At 42.2% G+C, this 17,747-nt stretch overlaps 1 protein-coding gene across 4 annotated transcripts in view; it reads right to left on the bottom strand.

The window, feature by feature from the left end:
• Positions 1–17,747, bottom strand: part of MARCHF6 (membrane associated ring-CH-type finger 6) — a 1,314,422-nt gene that overhangs the window by 424,997 nt on the left and 871,678 nt on the right. For all 4 annotated transcript variants that reach the window (XR_012244456.1, XM_073630743.1, XM_073630744.1 and 1 more), the window contains 2 exons: positions 9,884–9,984; positions 1,781–1,918 (listed from right to left, as the gene is read on the bottom strand). Coding sequence is in view for 3 of the 4 variants with exons in the window: in XM_073630743.1 (XP_073486844.1) it covers positions 1,781–1,918; positions 9,884–9,984 (239 nt within the window). In the remaining variant the exon portion in view is untranslated. The remainder of the gene's footprint in view (positions 1–1,780; positions 1,919–9,883; positions 9,985–17,747) is intronic.

The raw sequence follows: 17,747 nt of genomic DNA, 5'->3' as shown, positions 1-17,747 counted from the left end.
AAGAGATTTTAGTAGTGTTTGCATATACAATGGGGACGGAAATTATTCAAACCCCCTTAAATTTTTCACTCTTTGTTATATTGCAGCCATTTGCTAAAATTATTTAAGTTCATTTTTTTCCTCATTAATGTACACACAGCACCCCATATATTGACAGAAAAACACAGAATTGTAGACATTTTTGCAGATTTATTAAAAAAGAAAAACTGAAATATCACATGGTCCTAAGTATTCAGAGCCTTTGCTGTGACACTCATATTTAACTCAGGTGCTGTCCATTTCTTCGGATCATCCTTGAGATGGTTCTACGCCTTCATTTGAGTCCAGCTGTGTTTGATTATACTAATTGGACTTGATTAAGAAAGCCACACACCTGTCTATATAAGACCTTACAGCTCACAGTGCATGTCAGAGCAAATGAGAATCATGAGGTCAAAGGAACTGCCTGAAGAGCTCAGAGACAGAATTGTGGCAAGGCACAGATTTGGCCAAGGTTACAAAAAAATTTCTCCTGCACTTAAGGTTCCTAAGAGCACAGTGGCCTCCATAATCCTTAAATGGAAGACGTTTGGGATGACCAGAATCCTTCCTAGAGCTGGCCGTCCAGCCAAACTGAGCTATCGGGGGAGAAGAGCCTTGGTGAGAGAGGTAGAACCCAAAGATCACTGTGGCTAAGCTCCAGAGATGTAGTCGGGAGATGGAAGAAAGTTGAAGAAAGTCAACCATCACTGCATCCCTCCACCAGTCGGGCTTTATGGCAGAGTGGCCCGACGGAAGCCTCTCCTCAGTGCAAGACACATGAAAGCCCGCATGGAGTTTGCTAACAAACACCTGAAGGACTCCAAGATGGTGAGAAATAAGATTCTCTGGTCTGATGAGACCAAGATTGAACTTTTTGGCCTTAATTCTAAGCGGTATGTGTGGAGAAATCCAGGCACTGCTCATCACCTGTCCAATACAGTCCCAACAGTGAAACATGGTGGTGGCAGCATCATGCTGTGGGGGTGTTTTTCAGCTGCAGGGACAGGACGACTGGTTGAAATCGAGGGAAAGATGAATGCGACAAATTACAGGGATATCCTGGACGAAAACCTTCTCCAGAGTGCTCAGGACCTCAGACTGGGCCGAAGGTTTACCTTCCAACAAGACAATGACCCTAAGCACACAGCTAAAATAACGAAGGAGTGGCTTCACAACTCCGTGACTGTTCTTGAATGGCCCAGCCAGTGCCCTGGCTTAAACTTAAATTGAGCATCGCTGGAGAAAAATGGCTGTCCACCAACGTTTACCATCCAACCTGACAGAACTGGAAAGGATCTGCAAGGAGGAATGGCAGAGGATCTCCAAATCCAGGTGTGAAAAACTTGTTGCATCTTTCCCAAAAAGACTCATGGCTGTACTAGATCAAAAGGGTGCTTCCACTAAATATTGAGCAAAGGGTCTGAATACTTAGGACCATGTGATATTTCAGTTTTTCTTTTTTAATAAATCTGCAAAAATGTCAACAATTCTGTGTTTTTCTGTCAATATGGGGTGCTGTGTGTACATTAATGAGGAAAAAAAATGAACTTAAATGATTTTAGCAAATGGCTGCAATATAACAAAGAGTGAAAAATTTAAGGGGGTCTGAATACTTTCTGTACCCACTGTAGTTTACTTTAGGTGTTTACAAGGAGTGGATCTTAACGGATAAAATACTAAATCAATGTTGAAAAGTAGCTTAAATGTTAGGTTTATTGTTACGCATCATAAGGACTAAATGTTGGAAATTTCTACTCACAGCAAATATCCAGCAGTTACAGTCCAACCCCTGACAAGTCCTTTCAACCACTGACGAGTATGTCCTTGTTCCAGTAAGGCAGGGAGGACAACTTGCAGAAGTAGCAACTCCAAAGATAGTTCACTCACTGGTGCATCGCTGGGGATTAAAGGTTGCAAAACGTAGGTTACTAATATTCATACATATAAATTTAAAGCAATATTTTTGACAGACAACTATGGGGGTTGCTATTGCTGAGCTCCTTCGGAAAATTTATATGGCCTGGCTGGCTGAATCGCAGCTATGAAGTATGTGGAAACAGGAAAGTCAGAATTCCTTATCTGCTTACTTGCTATGGATTAGTGACTCAAAGTACTGAACCTAGAGAGTCAGGCAGCTAGGTAGCTGTGGGAAGTCAGTGATAGTAGCAGATTCCATGTTTGTCTCAGAGGATGTGTTTTTTTTTTTTTTTTTTTTAATAGAGCTAAACTAAATGCAGAGCTGAAAAGATAGGATTCTTTTATACTCCCTGAATAAAATCCATTAGCAGGGGCCTGCTACACATAGCGTCCATCTCCTGCAGGTGGTGTTAATCTTAAAGCATTGCTGTGTCCTCCAATGAAAACAAAGAAAAATATGTTTTATTATGAATACACAAAATCCTATTCTCTCGTGCATTCTTTTGAGGCCACAACTTTGCTTTAGATCAGGGGTGTCAAACTCAATTTCATCGTGGGCCGCATCAGCATTATGATTGTCATTAAAAGGGCCGGTTGTATCTGTAAGATTAGATGTCTAGCGCATCCCCTCCCCTTACATTAGATGTCAAGAGCCACCCCACCATCAGAAGTTGAGTCCCCTACTCTCCCTAACAGCACAGTGCACCCCCTTTCCTTATGCTGCTGCTGGGAATAAGCTGGATTCATTGCTTGAAAGTAGGGGTATGGATGTGGACCAGAGGAGGGCTGGAGCTCTCCTGCAGCTGCAGGAGAGGTGTGAGGGCCACATGAAATGGCCTGGAGGGCCGGATTCGGCCCGCAGGCCTTGTGTTTGACACCTGTGCTTTAGATCATGTCCAAAAGCAACCGGAAATTTATATAAATATTTCTCAACTCCAGTCCTCAAGGCACCCAGCAGGTCATGTTTTCAGGATTTCCCGCAGATGAAATGGCTCTGGTAATTACTAAGGCAGTGAAACTGATCAAATCACCTGTGCAAAATAACCGAGAGCCTGAAAACCTGACCTGTTGGGGTGCCTTGAGGACTGTAGTTGAGAAACACTGATATAGACAAACATTTTAAAGAAAACAATGGTACAGGGCAGTCAAACTGTTGGCTGTGCTACCTTGTAAAATGTGATAATGCGTAACTAAATGGCCACCCTAAAACCTGTAACATTGACACCTGATGGTGGAAAGCCCAGGGGGCACTTACCACCCTAATTGAGAGAGATGTTACAAGAAACTGTGGTCCAGGTGCTTGATAGTATAACTCTTGTACAAAGCTTTGCCAGATCCATCACAAGATCAGTGGTCGATGCTACAAGACCCTTACATGGGCTCTCTACAAGAATGCACAGGGAATTATCTTTATGAAACCTATTTGTGGCATTCAGGTTCACCCTAACTATATCCAAGGAGTGCATGGCCACTTCCCTAGGTCAGGCTGATTAAGAGCACAATGCCTTTGTTCATGTGGAAGGCTGAGACGATTTTTGGCAAAAAAGAGTGCGTTAGATGCAGAACAAATTTATCTTTATGCAACACTAAGTATGGAGGCTTGTAGGACGGTTCCGATATTCTGCACACAAAAGTGATGGCTACTAGAAATGACACTTTCTGGGATAATGTCATAAGCAGGATCTCCCTGATGTCATCAAAGGGTAGTTTTTGCAAAACCTACAATACCAAATTTCTAGCTTCTGGTTGAGACACCATGCCAGCAGATCTACTTCTGCCATCCCTCTTCTTTGGCAAATCTATTGGAAGTCAGCTGGGTGAAGGGCCAATTTTCCCTGATCTGGGGTTTTTAGGTAAGATAATCCTGTCGGTGTTCTACCCCAGGTATGTATACTGTGGACGAGCTGATACATGACATACACTATATTGTCAAAAGTATTGGGATGCACCTGAACTTTAATGGCATCCCAGTCTTAGTCCATAGAACTCAATATTGTGTTGGCCCACCCTTTGAAGCTATAACAGCTTCAACTCTACTGGGAATGCTGTCCACAAAGTTTAGGAGTGTGTCTATGGGAATGTTTGACCATTCTTCCAGAAGCACATTTGCACCTTGCTTTGTGCACTGGTGTGCAGTTAAGTTGGAACAGGAAGGGGCCATCCCCAAACTGTTCCCACAAAGTTGGGAGCATGATATTTTTCAAAATGTCTTGGGATGCTGATACCTTAAGAGTTCTCTTCACTGAAACTAAGGGGCCAAGCCCAAACCCTGAAAATCAACCGCACACCATAATCCCCCTCCACCAAATAATTTATACTAGTGCAAAAAGCAAGACTTGGATGAGCGAGTTTGGGGTGGAGGAACTTGGCTGGTCTGTACAGAGTCCTAACCTCAACCCGATAGAACACCTTTGGGATGAATTAGAGTGGAGACTGCAAGCCAGGCATACTTGTCCAACATCAGTGCCTGATCTCACAAATACGCTTCTGGGTGAATTGTCAAACATTCCTATAGACATACTCCTAAACCTTGTGGACAGTCTTCCCAGAAGAGTTTTTTTTTTTTCAAAAACTTCCCAGAAGAGTTGAAGCTGTTATAGCTGCAAAGAGTGGGCCAACTCAATATTGAACCCTATGGACTAAGAATTGGATGCCATTAAAGTTCATTTGCGTGTAAAGAAAGGCATCCCAATACTTTTGACAATATAATGTAGTTAGTCTGGTTGAAAAAAGACACAAGTCCATCTAGTTCAACCAATAAAAGTGCAAAACAAAAAGCATACAATCTTATACACACAATCCTATACCTACAGTTGATCCAGAGGAAGGCAAAAAAGCCCAGCGGCAGCAAAAAATCCTTCCTGATCCCTCAAGAGGCAATTGGATACTCACGGATCAATTTTACCTATACATTTTAGTATCCAGTTATATTATGTACATTTAGGAAAGAATCCAGGTCTTTTTTAAAGCAATCTACTGAGCTGGACAGAACCAGGTTTTGAGGGAGTCTATTCCACATTTTCACAGCTCTTACTGTGAAAAAACCTTTCTGTATTTGGTGATTAAATCTATTTTCCTCCAGACATAAATAGTGCCCTCTTGTCCTCTGTGATTACCTTAAAGTGATTGTAAAGTCCCATTTTTTTTTTTAGTTAAAAATAGCAATAGATTTGCACAGAGCAGCCTGGATCCTCCTCTTCTCGGGTCCCTCTTCTGTGCTCCTGGCCCCTCCCTCCTGTTGAGTGCCCCCCACAGCAAGCAGTTTACTATGGAGACACCCGAGCTGAGCTACAGCTCCCTGTGTCCATTCAGACATGGAGCTGCGACCCAGCCCTGCCCCGCCCCTTTTCTCTCCCCATTGGCTGACTGATTGACAGCAGTGGGAGCCAATGGCCCTGTGCTGCTGTCTCAGCCAATGAGGAGGGGAGTCACAGGCAGCCAAGACAATCTTTCAACATCGCTGGATCTAGAGGGAACTCAGGTAAGTATTGGGGGGGGGGGGGGGCTGAGGATGGCTGCTGCATACAGAAGGCTTTTTATCTTATAGCATTAGGATTTTAAAAAAAAAAACTTCTGCCTTTACAATCACTTTAAGGTGAATAACAACACCAAGTTCACTATATGGACCACTTATGTATTTATATAGTACATTCTTTACTTATTTTGATCCCTTCCCATACCACTCCACATTTCTTAAATCCCTTCAAATAGATGGCTGACCTCATCTGGAGGATCAAGAAGTCACACATAAATAAAAAAAAAAATGACACTACCAAAAAACAAGCATGAATGAGAGTGCCAAACATTACCAACTATAATGAAGCCACTATCTTATATTGTTTAAGTTATTGATGGGATCCACCACCTGACAAACTCTGGGTCCAAATTGAAAATGCCTCTGTTGTTGTAGATTTAACATGCCTTCTCAGAGCTACTTTCCTGACCCAACAGTCTTCCAGATACCCACTGGCCACTATCAATGCTTCCTTGCAAATCTGTCAGTCTAATATTATTATTATTATTATTATACATGATTTATATAGCACCAACAGTTTGTGCAGTGCTTTACAACATGTGGACAGACAGTACAGTTACAATACAAATCAATACAGGAGGGATAAGAGGGCCCTGTTTGTTAGAGCTTACAATCTAGAAGGGAGGGTCAAGTGATCTATTTCTAAAATCTTCTCAGGTAACACTGACAGTTTATCATTTGATCCCGCTGGATTCTCTGAAGCTCATTCTATCTGACATGGACTTATCATGGTTGGCTGCTGGCATACACTCATTGGGTCACCTATATACAAACTCGACTTTGAAATTGTTCAAGAAACTAGCATTGGGCTATGCAATCCTACAGAAGGATTTTTTTTTTTATATCTTTGAATCAGGCACGGTCTTCTATCCCTATGAACCATGACCCTCTGCTTAAAAATATATTGCAGCTCTATATTACTCCAGGCCCCAATTCAAAATTGATCTCTTCTCTTTACTTTTGGTTCATAGTCTCCCCCTGAATAAGAACCACCAATGCTACAGTGAGAATCTGATATTGAAACTTTTATTTCCATGCAACAATGGCTTTCAGCCCTGACCTGGAATGAAAAAGGCTTCCCAATGCCAAGGCTTCACACTGGGAGACTGTTCAAAAAATCCTGCACAGATGGTACCTAACAAAAGCTGGCCAAATGCTTCCCTCAAAAATATTCTGCACTATGCTGGAGGAATTGTGGACACAGGTTTTGTACATCATAGATGGTGGAAGTGTCCAATTATCTTTTCTTTATGGAAAGATGTTTTCCATTTTATCACTTCCATGTGCCACAGCCACTGTCCCCCGTTCCAGCTTTGGCTTTTTTGGACTAGGGAATGAAAGTTAGCACCCTCACACCAGGTATTTCTTGTTGCATATGTTGACAGCTGCAGGACTGGAGATTGCTAGGGCCTGGAATCAGAAAGAAGCCCCACCATCCTTTTGGTGGTGAATAAGGATGAGCTCCGGCGTGTTCACACACCCAACATGCAGAGCCCGCCAGGAAGTTGGCACTGTGCTGCGCTAATCACAGGCAGTGAGACATTGTCCCGATGCGCGGCTGAAGAGATTGGGAAATGTTCACTGCCTGTGATTAGCGCAGTGCCGTGCCGACTTTCTGACGGGCTCTGCACGTTGGGTGTGCGAACACGCCGGAGCTCATCCTTAGTGGTGAATACTCTCAATGTGCATTTTACCTTTGGGAAAATGCTTGCCTATACACATCAAGAGTGGCACAAATCCAGTTGTAACTGGGACTGTTGGATTACAGACTCTAGATCTCTACTTTAATTTTATATTCATTATTCTGTCAGGTTACTCCTATACTTCGCTAGATTAGCCTTTGTTATCTTTAATTTCATACAGCTTCCCTGTTGCAGAGGAGGTAAAGTTCTCTATCATTTGATGAACCCCTTTAGTTCCTATGCACACATAGCATCTTCTACAGGGGTATAAGCCTTTTTGTTCAAAGGAAGGCAAATTCTTCTTGTTGGGGATGGGATCTACTAAATTTCTAGTAATCCTATTTCTTAAAGTTGGAGCTTTCCTACATGTAAACATCGGATGTTCAGGAAGTAAGTCCTTGAGGTGTTTGTCTGATCTTAGTATGGGCCAGTGCTCTCTGAAGATTTTTCCATCTTCTTGTGATGGATATTGTAATACAAAACAATCAATAATTTATTTCCATGATCATCACATTTTTCTTCTATCAATCCATTACCATCCAAGTCACCCACTTCTTTAATTTTTTCTTCAATGAAGGTGTTACATACCTTTTTTGGATAAAATATTTCCCTATTAGTCCAGCCTGATCCTCCTTTTTTATGTGCAATTTCCCCTCAAACAAATAAGTTGCCCTTTTGGGATATTGGTCAACCATTGTTTATGGTGGCAGCTATCTAAAGGAATGTATGCATTTCTGTCAACCGTCTTAAAGGAGGTCTTTGTGTAGATCTGTTGTTCTTCTATATGGATTTCAAGGGTTTTTTTTCCCTATCAAAATCCCAAGTTAGACAAATATTCTTTTCATTGACATTTAGATTTTTTAGAAAGTTCTCTAAGCTACTTTCTTTCTCCTTCCCACATAGCATCATCAATGAACCACTTGTATTGCTTCAATTGGGCAGGTGTATTCAAATATATTGCTTCTTCCCATTAGGACATGAAAAGGTTTTCTAAATGGCTTTTAAAAAGTACAAAGCGCAGGGGTCATTGTTAGCATTCCAACAGTACAAGGGATGCAATGTGAGATGTAAGAATGCAATCAGGGTGGCTAAAAAAGACTATGAGAGACAAATAGTGGAGGATAGTAAAAATATTCCCTATACGTTTTTTAAATATATTTACAGTAAAAAGGCAAGGACGGAACACATAGGTTACATAAAGGACAGGAAAGGGAAGATGGTTACAGATGACAAGAAGGCAGCACTGCTAAATGCTTTCTTCTCCTCGGTCTTCACACAGGAAATGGAGGGGTATACTAACCACGACAGCAGTGTTAGTAACACATCACAGGATCAACCCCTGTGGCTAACAGAGGCCAGAGTCGGGAAAGGATTAGAGAAGCTAAACATAAATAAATCACCAGTACCAGATGGCTTACACCGAGAGTCCAAGATAACTCAGGTTATAGCCAGACCACCATTCCTAATCTTCATGGACAGCATACTGACAGGATTGGTACCAACTGATTGGCGAAAGGACAACACTGCATGAGCTCAGGAATACTTCCAACAATGAAAGTTACAGCTCTATCATGCAAAGAAGCTACCATATCTGAACATGATCCAGAAATGCAACGGTCTTCTCTGGGCCAAAGCTCATTTAAAATGGTCTGTTGCAAAGTGCAAAAATGTTCTCAATGCTGAAAAATATATCCAGGTTTAAGAGCAGCATATGCTCCCATCCAGACAACATCATTTCAGGAAAGGCCTTGCATATTTCACCGGGACAATTCTAAACCGCATACTGCATCAATGACAACATCATGGTTTTGTAGTATAGAAGAAACTGGCCTGCCTGCTGTTCAGACTTTCTTCAATTGAAAATATGTGGCACATCTTAAAATCGGAAAAAGTAAAAAAACGCAACAAAAACAACTCAGGACTGTTGAGCAGTTAGAATCCTATAACAGGCAAGAATGGGCCATCATTTCTATTCCAAAACTCCAGCAACTGGTCTCCTCAATTTCCAGATGTTTACAGAGGGGGGATGCTACATTATGGTACACATGGCCCTGTCCCAGCTTTTTTGAGACGTGTTGCTGCCATCAATTTCAAAATTATCTTATTTTTTTCTTAAAATGGTACAGTTTAAACACCTGATATGTTTTCTATTGTGAATACAATATGGGTTTATGAGATTTGAAAGTTGTTGCATTCTGTTTTTATGTAGATTTTACCCAGCATCCCAACTTTCTTAGGAATTGGGTTTGTATTAGCAGATTTGGATACAATAACAAATTGAAGCCAAACTCCAGCTCACACATTATAACCAGTTACAGCAACAGTTTTTTTTTTTTCTTTTGGGATAAAGGTTTACATGAATAAATAAAGTTACTCTGCACAGCTCAGTGATAGCTGACTGGAGGGAAAGAACACAGCCCCCCATCACACAGCAACACCGCTGAGGCTGCCAATCACATACTGTGTGCTGGAGCTCCCTCCCCTGTCAACTTTTCACCTCTTGGTGTCAGGAAAACTTATCAGAAGTGACTCATGCAGATAGCAGAGGAACAAGGCAGCAGACAGAAATGGTGCTTAGTGCTCTGGATTGAGGCAAGTACACACTATAGAGGAATATGTTTTGTTAATATTTCTTGTCCCAGGTTTACAACAACTTTAAATCGATGTATTTTTTTCTGCTTTTAAGAGTATTAAAACATTTACCAAGACATATACTAAATATGCTCACCTGTACAGCATCACATTATAAGGTAAAAATATAGGCAGCAATTGCTTTATAATACGAATAGGAAGCCAAAGCATAAGGAGGACAATTGAGCCAAAGACAATCTGAAAAGGGAAATGCAAAATATTTAAAATCAGTGTATTATAAGAGCATTATTTAAAAAAAATGCACAAATTAAAACAGTGAATGATAATATGCAGACTGGTTCCTCATAATATTAAGATGAAGCAAATAAGGTAAAAAGTAAAAATCAATGCATTTGTGCGTGTGCTCGTAACCATTTTGGTTTTGTATATAATTGAAATGATTTACAATATTATATATATATATATATATATATATATATATATATATATATATATATATATATATATATATTTTTTTTTTTTTTTTTTTTTGTTAGGTAAAATTGCACATGAATAGTCTGCTTTTTTTTTTTTTTTTTCACTCAGCAGATGCTTCATATTTTCTAGAACAGTCTTCCTGGTCCAAACAAACTATTTGAGTCACTAAGAGGTCTAGGTATAAAATATTTTGTTTGTGAATGTCTCAACCCTTATGCAAGTGTAACATATACTACATATAACATTTGTAATATTGTGTTACAGATTCTCCATAGACTCTACACAGTGCAGAAGTCTCCCTTGTATTATTTCCCCTGCTGGTCAAATTGTTCTTAGCCTATACGGTTAAGCTGTTTTCTCTATTGGTAAATGTTAAACTTAAATGGTCAAATGTCCTTATAGCTATTAGAACCAAATGTTGGGGGATGTTACATTCACCTTGTGAAAGGTAACAAGAAAACTATTACACACATATTTGTTAGGGGATGTTACATTCACCTTGTGAAAGGTAACAAGAAAACTATTACACACATATTACAAACATTATGAGTATTATTTGTTATGCTTGCACAAATGTTGAGACATTTTTTTATAAATAGACCATTAACATGTGCCTGCTGTGAGAACTAAAACTATATACAGCACTGTTACAGCAGTGATACCGGGACATCCTGTCACACTCCCGTAACAGAATCAAGTCATGCCGAGTGCTGCTCAGCCATTCACAATGAATACAAAGCTTCCTTTGATTGGCTGAGGTGGAGATCATGAACTTATTTGTCTGGCTCTCCACCTCAGCCAAACAGACCAAGCCATGTAATATAAAATGGCGCTGCTCTGGGGTACAGTATTACATGCCCCAGTGCGACACTTTATATGTCCTGCAATTCAAAGCTGTGCAGGTGCTGCCAATGCACTTAACAAGTAAAGAAAGGGTGTGGCAAGTGTTCTGCAAATTGTACTTCAGTACTGCACATAGGCATCAATTTCATGCACCTAGAAATATAAAAATATATATATATATATATATATGCATTATTTTTAAAAACAATCCACAATACATTTGCTGAGAATGCACAAAAACCTCTACTTAAAGTGACTAGTGCTCCTGAAATTGTGCCTCAGTGATGCTCATAAGCATCGATTTCATACAGAAAAAAAAAAAACTTTGTGATCATGAATAGTCCATATGTCATTCCAAAGAAACATTTGAAAATAAATAAAACCAAAAACAAAAAAATTAAAACATTTAAATTTTATTCAAGTATTAATAATAATAGTAAAATAATAATTAGCCCAAATATGTTCTAACTTAAGTGCAAAATACTCTTAAATAATGAATAACTATCGTATATACTCGAGTATAGGTCGATCCGAGTATAAGTCGAGGCCCCTAATTTACCACAAAAAACTGGGAAAAACGTATTGACCCGAGTATAAGGAATGCAGCAGCTATTGTAAGTGGAAATAGAGGATCAACAATGCCCATCTGCAGCTGTATACCTCCCTGTGTGCATGTGTCCTGTGCATGTGTCACCTACCTGTGTCCTGTGCATGTGTCACCTACCTGTGCATGTGTCACCTACCTGTGTCCTGTGAATGTGTATGTGTGCATGTGTCCTGTGCATGTGTGCATCCTACCTGTGTCCTGTGCATGCCTCAGTGTGGCGATCTCCATCCTCCGTGTGCCGCTCTGCACCGATCAGCGTGTGATAATAACATTCAGCCATTCTACTGTTCAAAAGCCATGCCTCCTCCTCGTCCATGATAGGCAGAACACTCCATTTCCCAGCAGTCAGCCTATCACGGACATTTTCTCATCCTCATACCACGGACGAGGATGAGAGAATGTCCGTGATAGGCTGTACACTGACTGCTGGGAAATGGAGTTTTCTGCCTATCACAGACGAGGAGGAGGCGCGGGGGGCACTTTCAGTCCAAAAAAAAAGGGCTGAAAATCTCGACATATTCGAGTATATACGGTTGTAATCTATCAATACTAACCAGTGGCCTATATTCAAGGCCTGATGTGATTGTTGCCAACACTTGTTAGAGCATGTCCACCAGTGACAAAAAAAATGTATTATATATATATATATATATATATATATATATATATATATATATATATATATATATATATAAAATAAGTGCAACATGACCGTGAATTTTGATTTTATGGTCATTCGCGGATCATTGAGTTCTTAGAAGTGGAATAACCAGGTTCAAGGGTGTTCTCTGCAGGAGTGTTTCAACATTATCCTAACATTGTATCAGGTGATTTTGATTCTGTAATGGGGTCATAGCCAGGAGGTAAGCAGGCATTCTGTCTATAGGTGGTGGTCACTACACACACTGGATTATCAATTTAAACTGTCACGTGGAGTTATTACATATGTGGTGCAGATATCTACAGTTGGGTCTGTTTATGACACCGGTTCACATTGGACTTATGATTTGAGTTTTTAATAGTAGTGTTAATAGTAGTGTATTATATTACCATATACTCACGGTTACATAGTTACATAGTAGGTGAGGTTGAAAAAAGACACAAGTCCATCCTATGTGTGTGATTATATGTCAGTATTACCTTGTATATCCCTTTATGTTGTGGTCGTTCAGGTGCTTATCTAATCGTTTTTTGAAACTGATGCCCCCCGCTGAGACCATCGCTTGTGGAAGGGAACCACACATCCCTGCCGCTTACAGTAAAGGACCCTCTACATAGTTTAAGGTTAAACCTCTTTTCTTCTAATTTTAATGAGTAGCCACGTGTCGTGCCTTGTTAAACTCCCTTCCGTGAAAAGTTTTATCCATTTATGGGGTCACCAGTATAATATTTGTAAATTGAAATCATATCCCCTCTCAAGCATCTCTTCTCCAGAATAAGTTCAGTGTTTGCAACCTTTCTTCATAACCAATATCCTCCAGACCCTTTATTAGCTTTGTTACCCTTCTTTGTAACTACACATATATATAAGTTTACTCAAGTATTAATGAGAATATTCTAACAACAACTGAACCATTTATGCATATATAAGAGTGTATGACGATGTGACTATGACCTCATTTATCATATTCCCTAAAATGGGATCAGTCACGATCTTATCGTCTGCTTGTGTAATAATAATCTCATTGTGTAGTGATGCATTCATCTGATTAGAATTCTCCTATGTGTAGAAATAGTTTAACGTGGTTGTAAACCCGGTTACACCACTTGTACCTACAGGTAAGCCTATAATAAGGCTTACCTGTAGGTACAGTAAATATCTCCAAAACCTGCACGGTTTAAGAGATATTTACCATATACGCTTGCGCCGACGTCATAGGCGCATGGACACTGAAGAAACGGCTCAATTGTGCCATTTCCAAAGAGCTTGTGCCATGACTGGCGGCTCCGGCCAATCACAGCACCAGAGCCTGCGAACCAGGAAATAACTCCGGGAGACATGTTGCGTTCAATGCATACTATCTCATTATGCCTTTGTCTTGCAGGTTTTTTTTTTTTTTTTGTAGATGGGTTTACAAACCACTTTTAGTATACAAATGATTGTGTTTAGAAGTATACATATATATATATATATATATATCTATAGATATATCTACAGATATATCTATAGATATATATATACACAGTAGGAGATGCTGTCACGGTAAACTTGGTAGTCTGGGGGACACACTTGCTTGGTGCAAGACTGCAGAAGACGGCTGTCACAGCTTTCTCCAGGTTTTGGTATTCCGTCATAGGGCTCTGTAGTTTGGAGATTCAACAGTGTCTTGGGTGGGACGGAATCTCCAACCCTGTATCTAGATTTTGCAGATGACCAGCAGGGTGTGTTCTCAGGTGAGCACAGCCCTTATAAAGAGTTTATGGGAATACCTCAGGGCTCCCAGTTGGAGACTGCTCCACACCCAGAGAGACAGGAGGTCCCCAGGAGGCAGAGGGGCTGCAGGAGGCAACCAGAACGTGTGACTGCAAGAGGCAGTGCAACGGCCTGAGGACTAAGGCCAGAGCGGAGCTGTGGGCGCTAAAGTGAAGCCATCCACACTGAGGAATCCTGTGGTCTGTGTGACCAGGATAAAGAGCAGAGGTACTGCTAAAGAGAGCCAGGTGGGCTAGCATTTTCTGTTGTGTTTATTTGCTGGAGATGAACCCCTGCGTGGGAAATCCTTAGGTTATAGACTTTTATTTGCCTTTCTAATAAAAAATGGGCTACCATGCCTTAAATTCAGTTTTTGACTGGCTTGAATCACTGACAAACGCATTTGCCACGAGAGCTAATGGTCCCCCATGTTACAAGTGGTTGTCCTTGCTCCACAGTGAGTTAAGATCGGGAACTATTGGCTGTGTGTGGAATGCAGCCAGGCAAAGAGCATTGCGTGTTGCAGGTGGTGTACCTGTGAACGAAAAGTCAATTTTTTTTTTCTCTGCTGTGAACTGAGTTACGAGTTGCTGTGGGCAAGACCGCAAGGATGGGGCAGTCAAAGCAGAAAAAGGAAGCAATCCTTCCTAAAGCCAGGGAACGGCTACTGTGACTAGAGGTTATTTCACCACATGCCCCAGCCACACCAGAGAATTTGTCTGAGTGTGACATCGCTGTGACCTGGGGTAAATTGATCATGTCACCCCCAGGTAAAGGGGAAGTGAAAGAACTTTGTCCCTGGCAGCCTAAGCCCAAAGGTGACACAGCATGAGGCAAGGAGGCCTCTGTGCTGCATGCATTGTAGTGAGTGGGGACATGCTGTTGCCCAGTGCCCCTTGTCACAGGAATAACCAAGCTGGACGGGAGGTTGATGGATTCTGGAACTCACATCTGCTAGAGAACGTTACCAGTGGCGTCCAAGACAGAAGGATCAAGTAATCCAGAGTCTGCCTACTGATGATCGAGACCAGCGGTGTCCTCAAAAGTGGTATCCTGTGGCAACGAGTGAGAGACAGTCATTGGGGAGATGCCAAGGAGATAAAATTCAGTGTCCAGTGCCGTGTTTGGAGTGTGGTCAAGTGAGGCATGGGAGCTTTACTTGCCCAAGGCTCTGAAACACCACTAGCGAGCCTGGAAAGCCTGCAGTGTCGCCTTGTGGCCACAAAGAGCTAGTAGCTTGTGAGGATGCATCTGAGAGACAGCGCACTCAAATGAAGCCAGAGTTCCTGGCTACAGATTATGGTAAGACTGTTGCAGTTTGTGGGACTGATCCCAGTGAAGTGGAAGTATATCCGGCTGGTAGATCGGCAGAAGGTGTAAAAATGGACTTGCTGCAGTGTGCTACCCCGAGTAGTGGGGAGACACAGATTGAAGCTCAACCTGCAGCAAGGTTAAGGACTCAAAAAGACTTGACTCTGTATGTGCCTTGTGTAAACCACCAGAGAGCTGGAAATGGTAACATAGGGGTGAACAATACGGTTTGTGTGCCAGGTTCCCTAGTGACAGGTGCTACAGAGAGGCCCCGGGAAACCTCCCAGGAGCCCACAGTGGTGGGACACGTGGTTTCCCAGGACAACTGTGGAGCCGACCCTAATGGGAAAAAGAATGCCTTTGAAGAGGAAGGGCGGTGTGCTGAGAGGCACACAGGGTGCCATACGTTATGACCAAAGACAGCCTGATAAAGCTTATAACACTGCTATGTTTGTGAATGCTGATGATAGAGATATTGCTGGTACGTGCACATGTTGGTGATGTGTTCACTAATAATGAGGGAGAGGGGATGTCTCCCTTGGCAACCAGAAGCAGAGCTACAGTGTTGTCCATGGAAATCTCGGGGGGGTCTCCAGATGTTGGAGATTGTCAAGGACAGCCCTGATATTGCTCTGGTTAAACAGACTGGGCCTGCACCATGCTGTAAGTGTGTGGGAGCAGTCCACTCACCCTGTGTGTAAACCAGTTGGTAGGGTGTTAAGTCAGCCAGCCAAAGCTGAAAGTACACACCTGAGTGTGTTAGCGCCCCCAGAGCAAGGTGGTGATGGTGTATTGCAGCCTGCCTTGTTTGATGAAGCATTAGCAAAGAGTAAAAGCATGTTGTCAAAATGTGATTTATATAGAACTGACAAAGGTATTGTTTGTGCTGCAGAATCCCAGGTGCCTCCTAGAGCAGATGATGAGGTACTGCTGAGCCCTCATAATGGAAGCACAATGGATTGGGACAGTTGGGCCCAACAATTACTAGCCATGTTAGACAAGGCTATGTTGAACGACAGGGGTGTGAATACAACTGCTATGCCAGACAGGGAGATTGCAGAGTGACCAATGGTTGAGGGTGCATTGGTCCCTGCAAGGGTTGTTTCCCTCCAGTCGGAAGGACCATATCAGTGCGCATGCATGGCAGATGTGGTGTTCACAGCCCAGCTGCTGAATGTCAAGGTGACAATGTAACGAATGTTGACTTGCAGAGGCCTATTGGTGAGTTAGATGGCATGAGTGGGAGACATGCGTCTGACAGTGTTTCAGAGGAGCGTCAGGCTGTGATGGGTACTTCCAGTGAGGTGGAGGCCCCCTTAAATGTCTCGGCCTCTCAAGCTGCAGTGAATGAGTCCCTGCACGTCTCTGATAAAGGAAAGGTCCCTAAAAAGCTCTTAATTATTGATGTGGAGTGTACTGAAATGACGAGTATTCTAGTGGAACTGCTTGAACTGGTGAAGGCACATTCCTTGTATATCTGGGTGCCTCCATTACAGTCAGGTATGGTGGTGCTGCGTGGTACCAATAAATGGAGCCAGGTAGTACAAGCTGTGCCAGTTAACATTAATCACCAGTGGAACTGGTTGGTACGGTGCTTTCTAATAGTGTGGCAAGTGACCTCCCGGTTTCCTGTGAGGGTGCTTACGGATAGGGTTCAGTACGGAAGGCGCTCTGGGGGACTGCTGGAGAAATCAGAGGTCTCTCCGCCTGATGCAGCGATAGACATGTCTGCTAGTGCGGTCCAAGGTGCAGCTGAGCAGGGATTAGTAAATGGCGTGGATACTCCCTCACCAGCTAGACCTCCAAAGAAGGAAGGGCCAATTATGGATGTGGCAAAAGCAGAGATTCTGTCTGTCACCTGCAAAGAGAAACAAGTTGAAGTAACCGGAGATGCTCTAAAATCTAGTGCGGAAAGAAACAAAAAATGTGACATAGAAAAGTGAGCTGGCAAAGATTGATGCTGGTAGCAATGGGTCATGCGTTGCTCAATGTCAGTTGTTGGGTCAAGGGTAATGGCAAAGGAGTTGGCAAACCCAAGAGACCTATTGTGATGGGGAAAACAGGTACCAGCGAATGAAAATGTGGTTCCTCATCAGGAGTAGTGTCAGGAGCAGGTTCCCCACAGAATCTGGAAAATGAGTTGAAAGGGAGTAGCAGGAAAGGCAGGGGGCACCAGAAAAGAAATGTGAGCTCAGGAACCCCAAGGACAGAGGGAGTAGGCTGAGGATACAGAACTGTAGGACCCCGCTGTGATCCAGGCTAGGGCGTGCCTGGAAACACACCTGAAAAAAAGATTGGGCCTACGCAGCGGACAGCTGGTGCAGAGGTGCCCCAATCAAGGATTCGGGC

The sequence above is a fragment of the Aquarana catesbeiana genome, linkage group LG05, assembly GCF_042186555.1.
Source record: "Aquarana catesbeiana isolate 2022-GZ linkage group LG05, ASM4218655v1, whole genome shotgun sequence".
NCBI lineage: Eukaryota > Metazoa > Chordata > Amphibia > Anura > Ranidae > Aquarana > Aquarana catesbeiana.
This window is presented reverse-complemented; position numbering and strand designations above follow the sequence as displayed.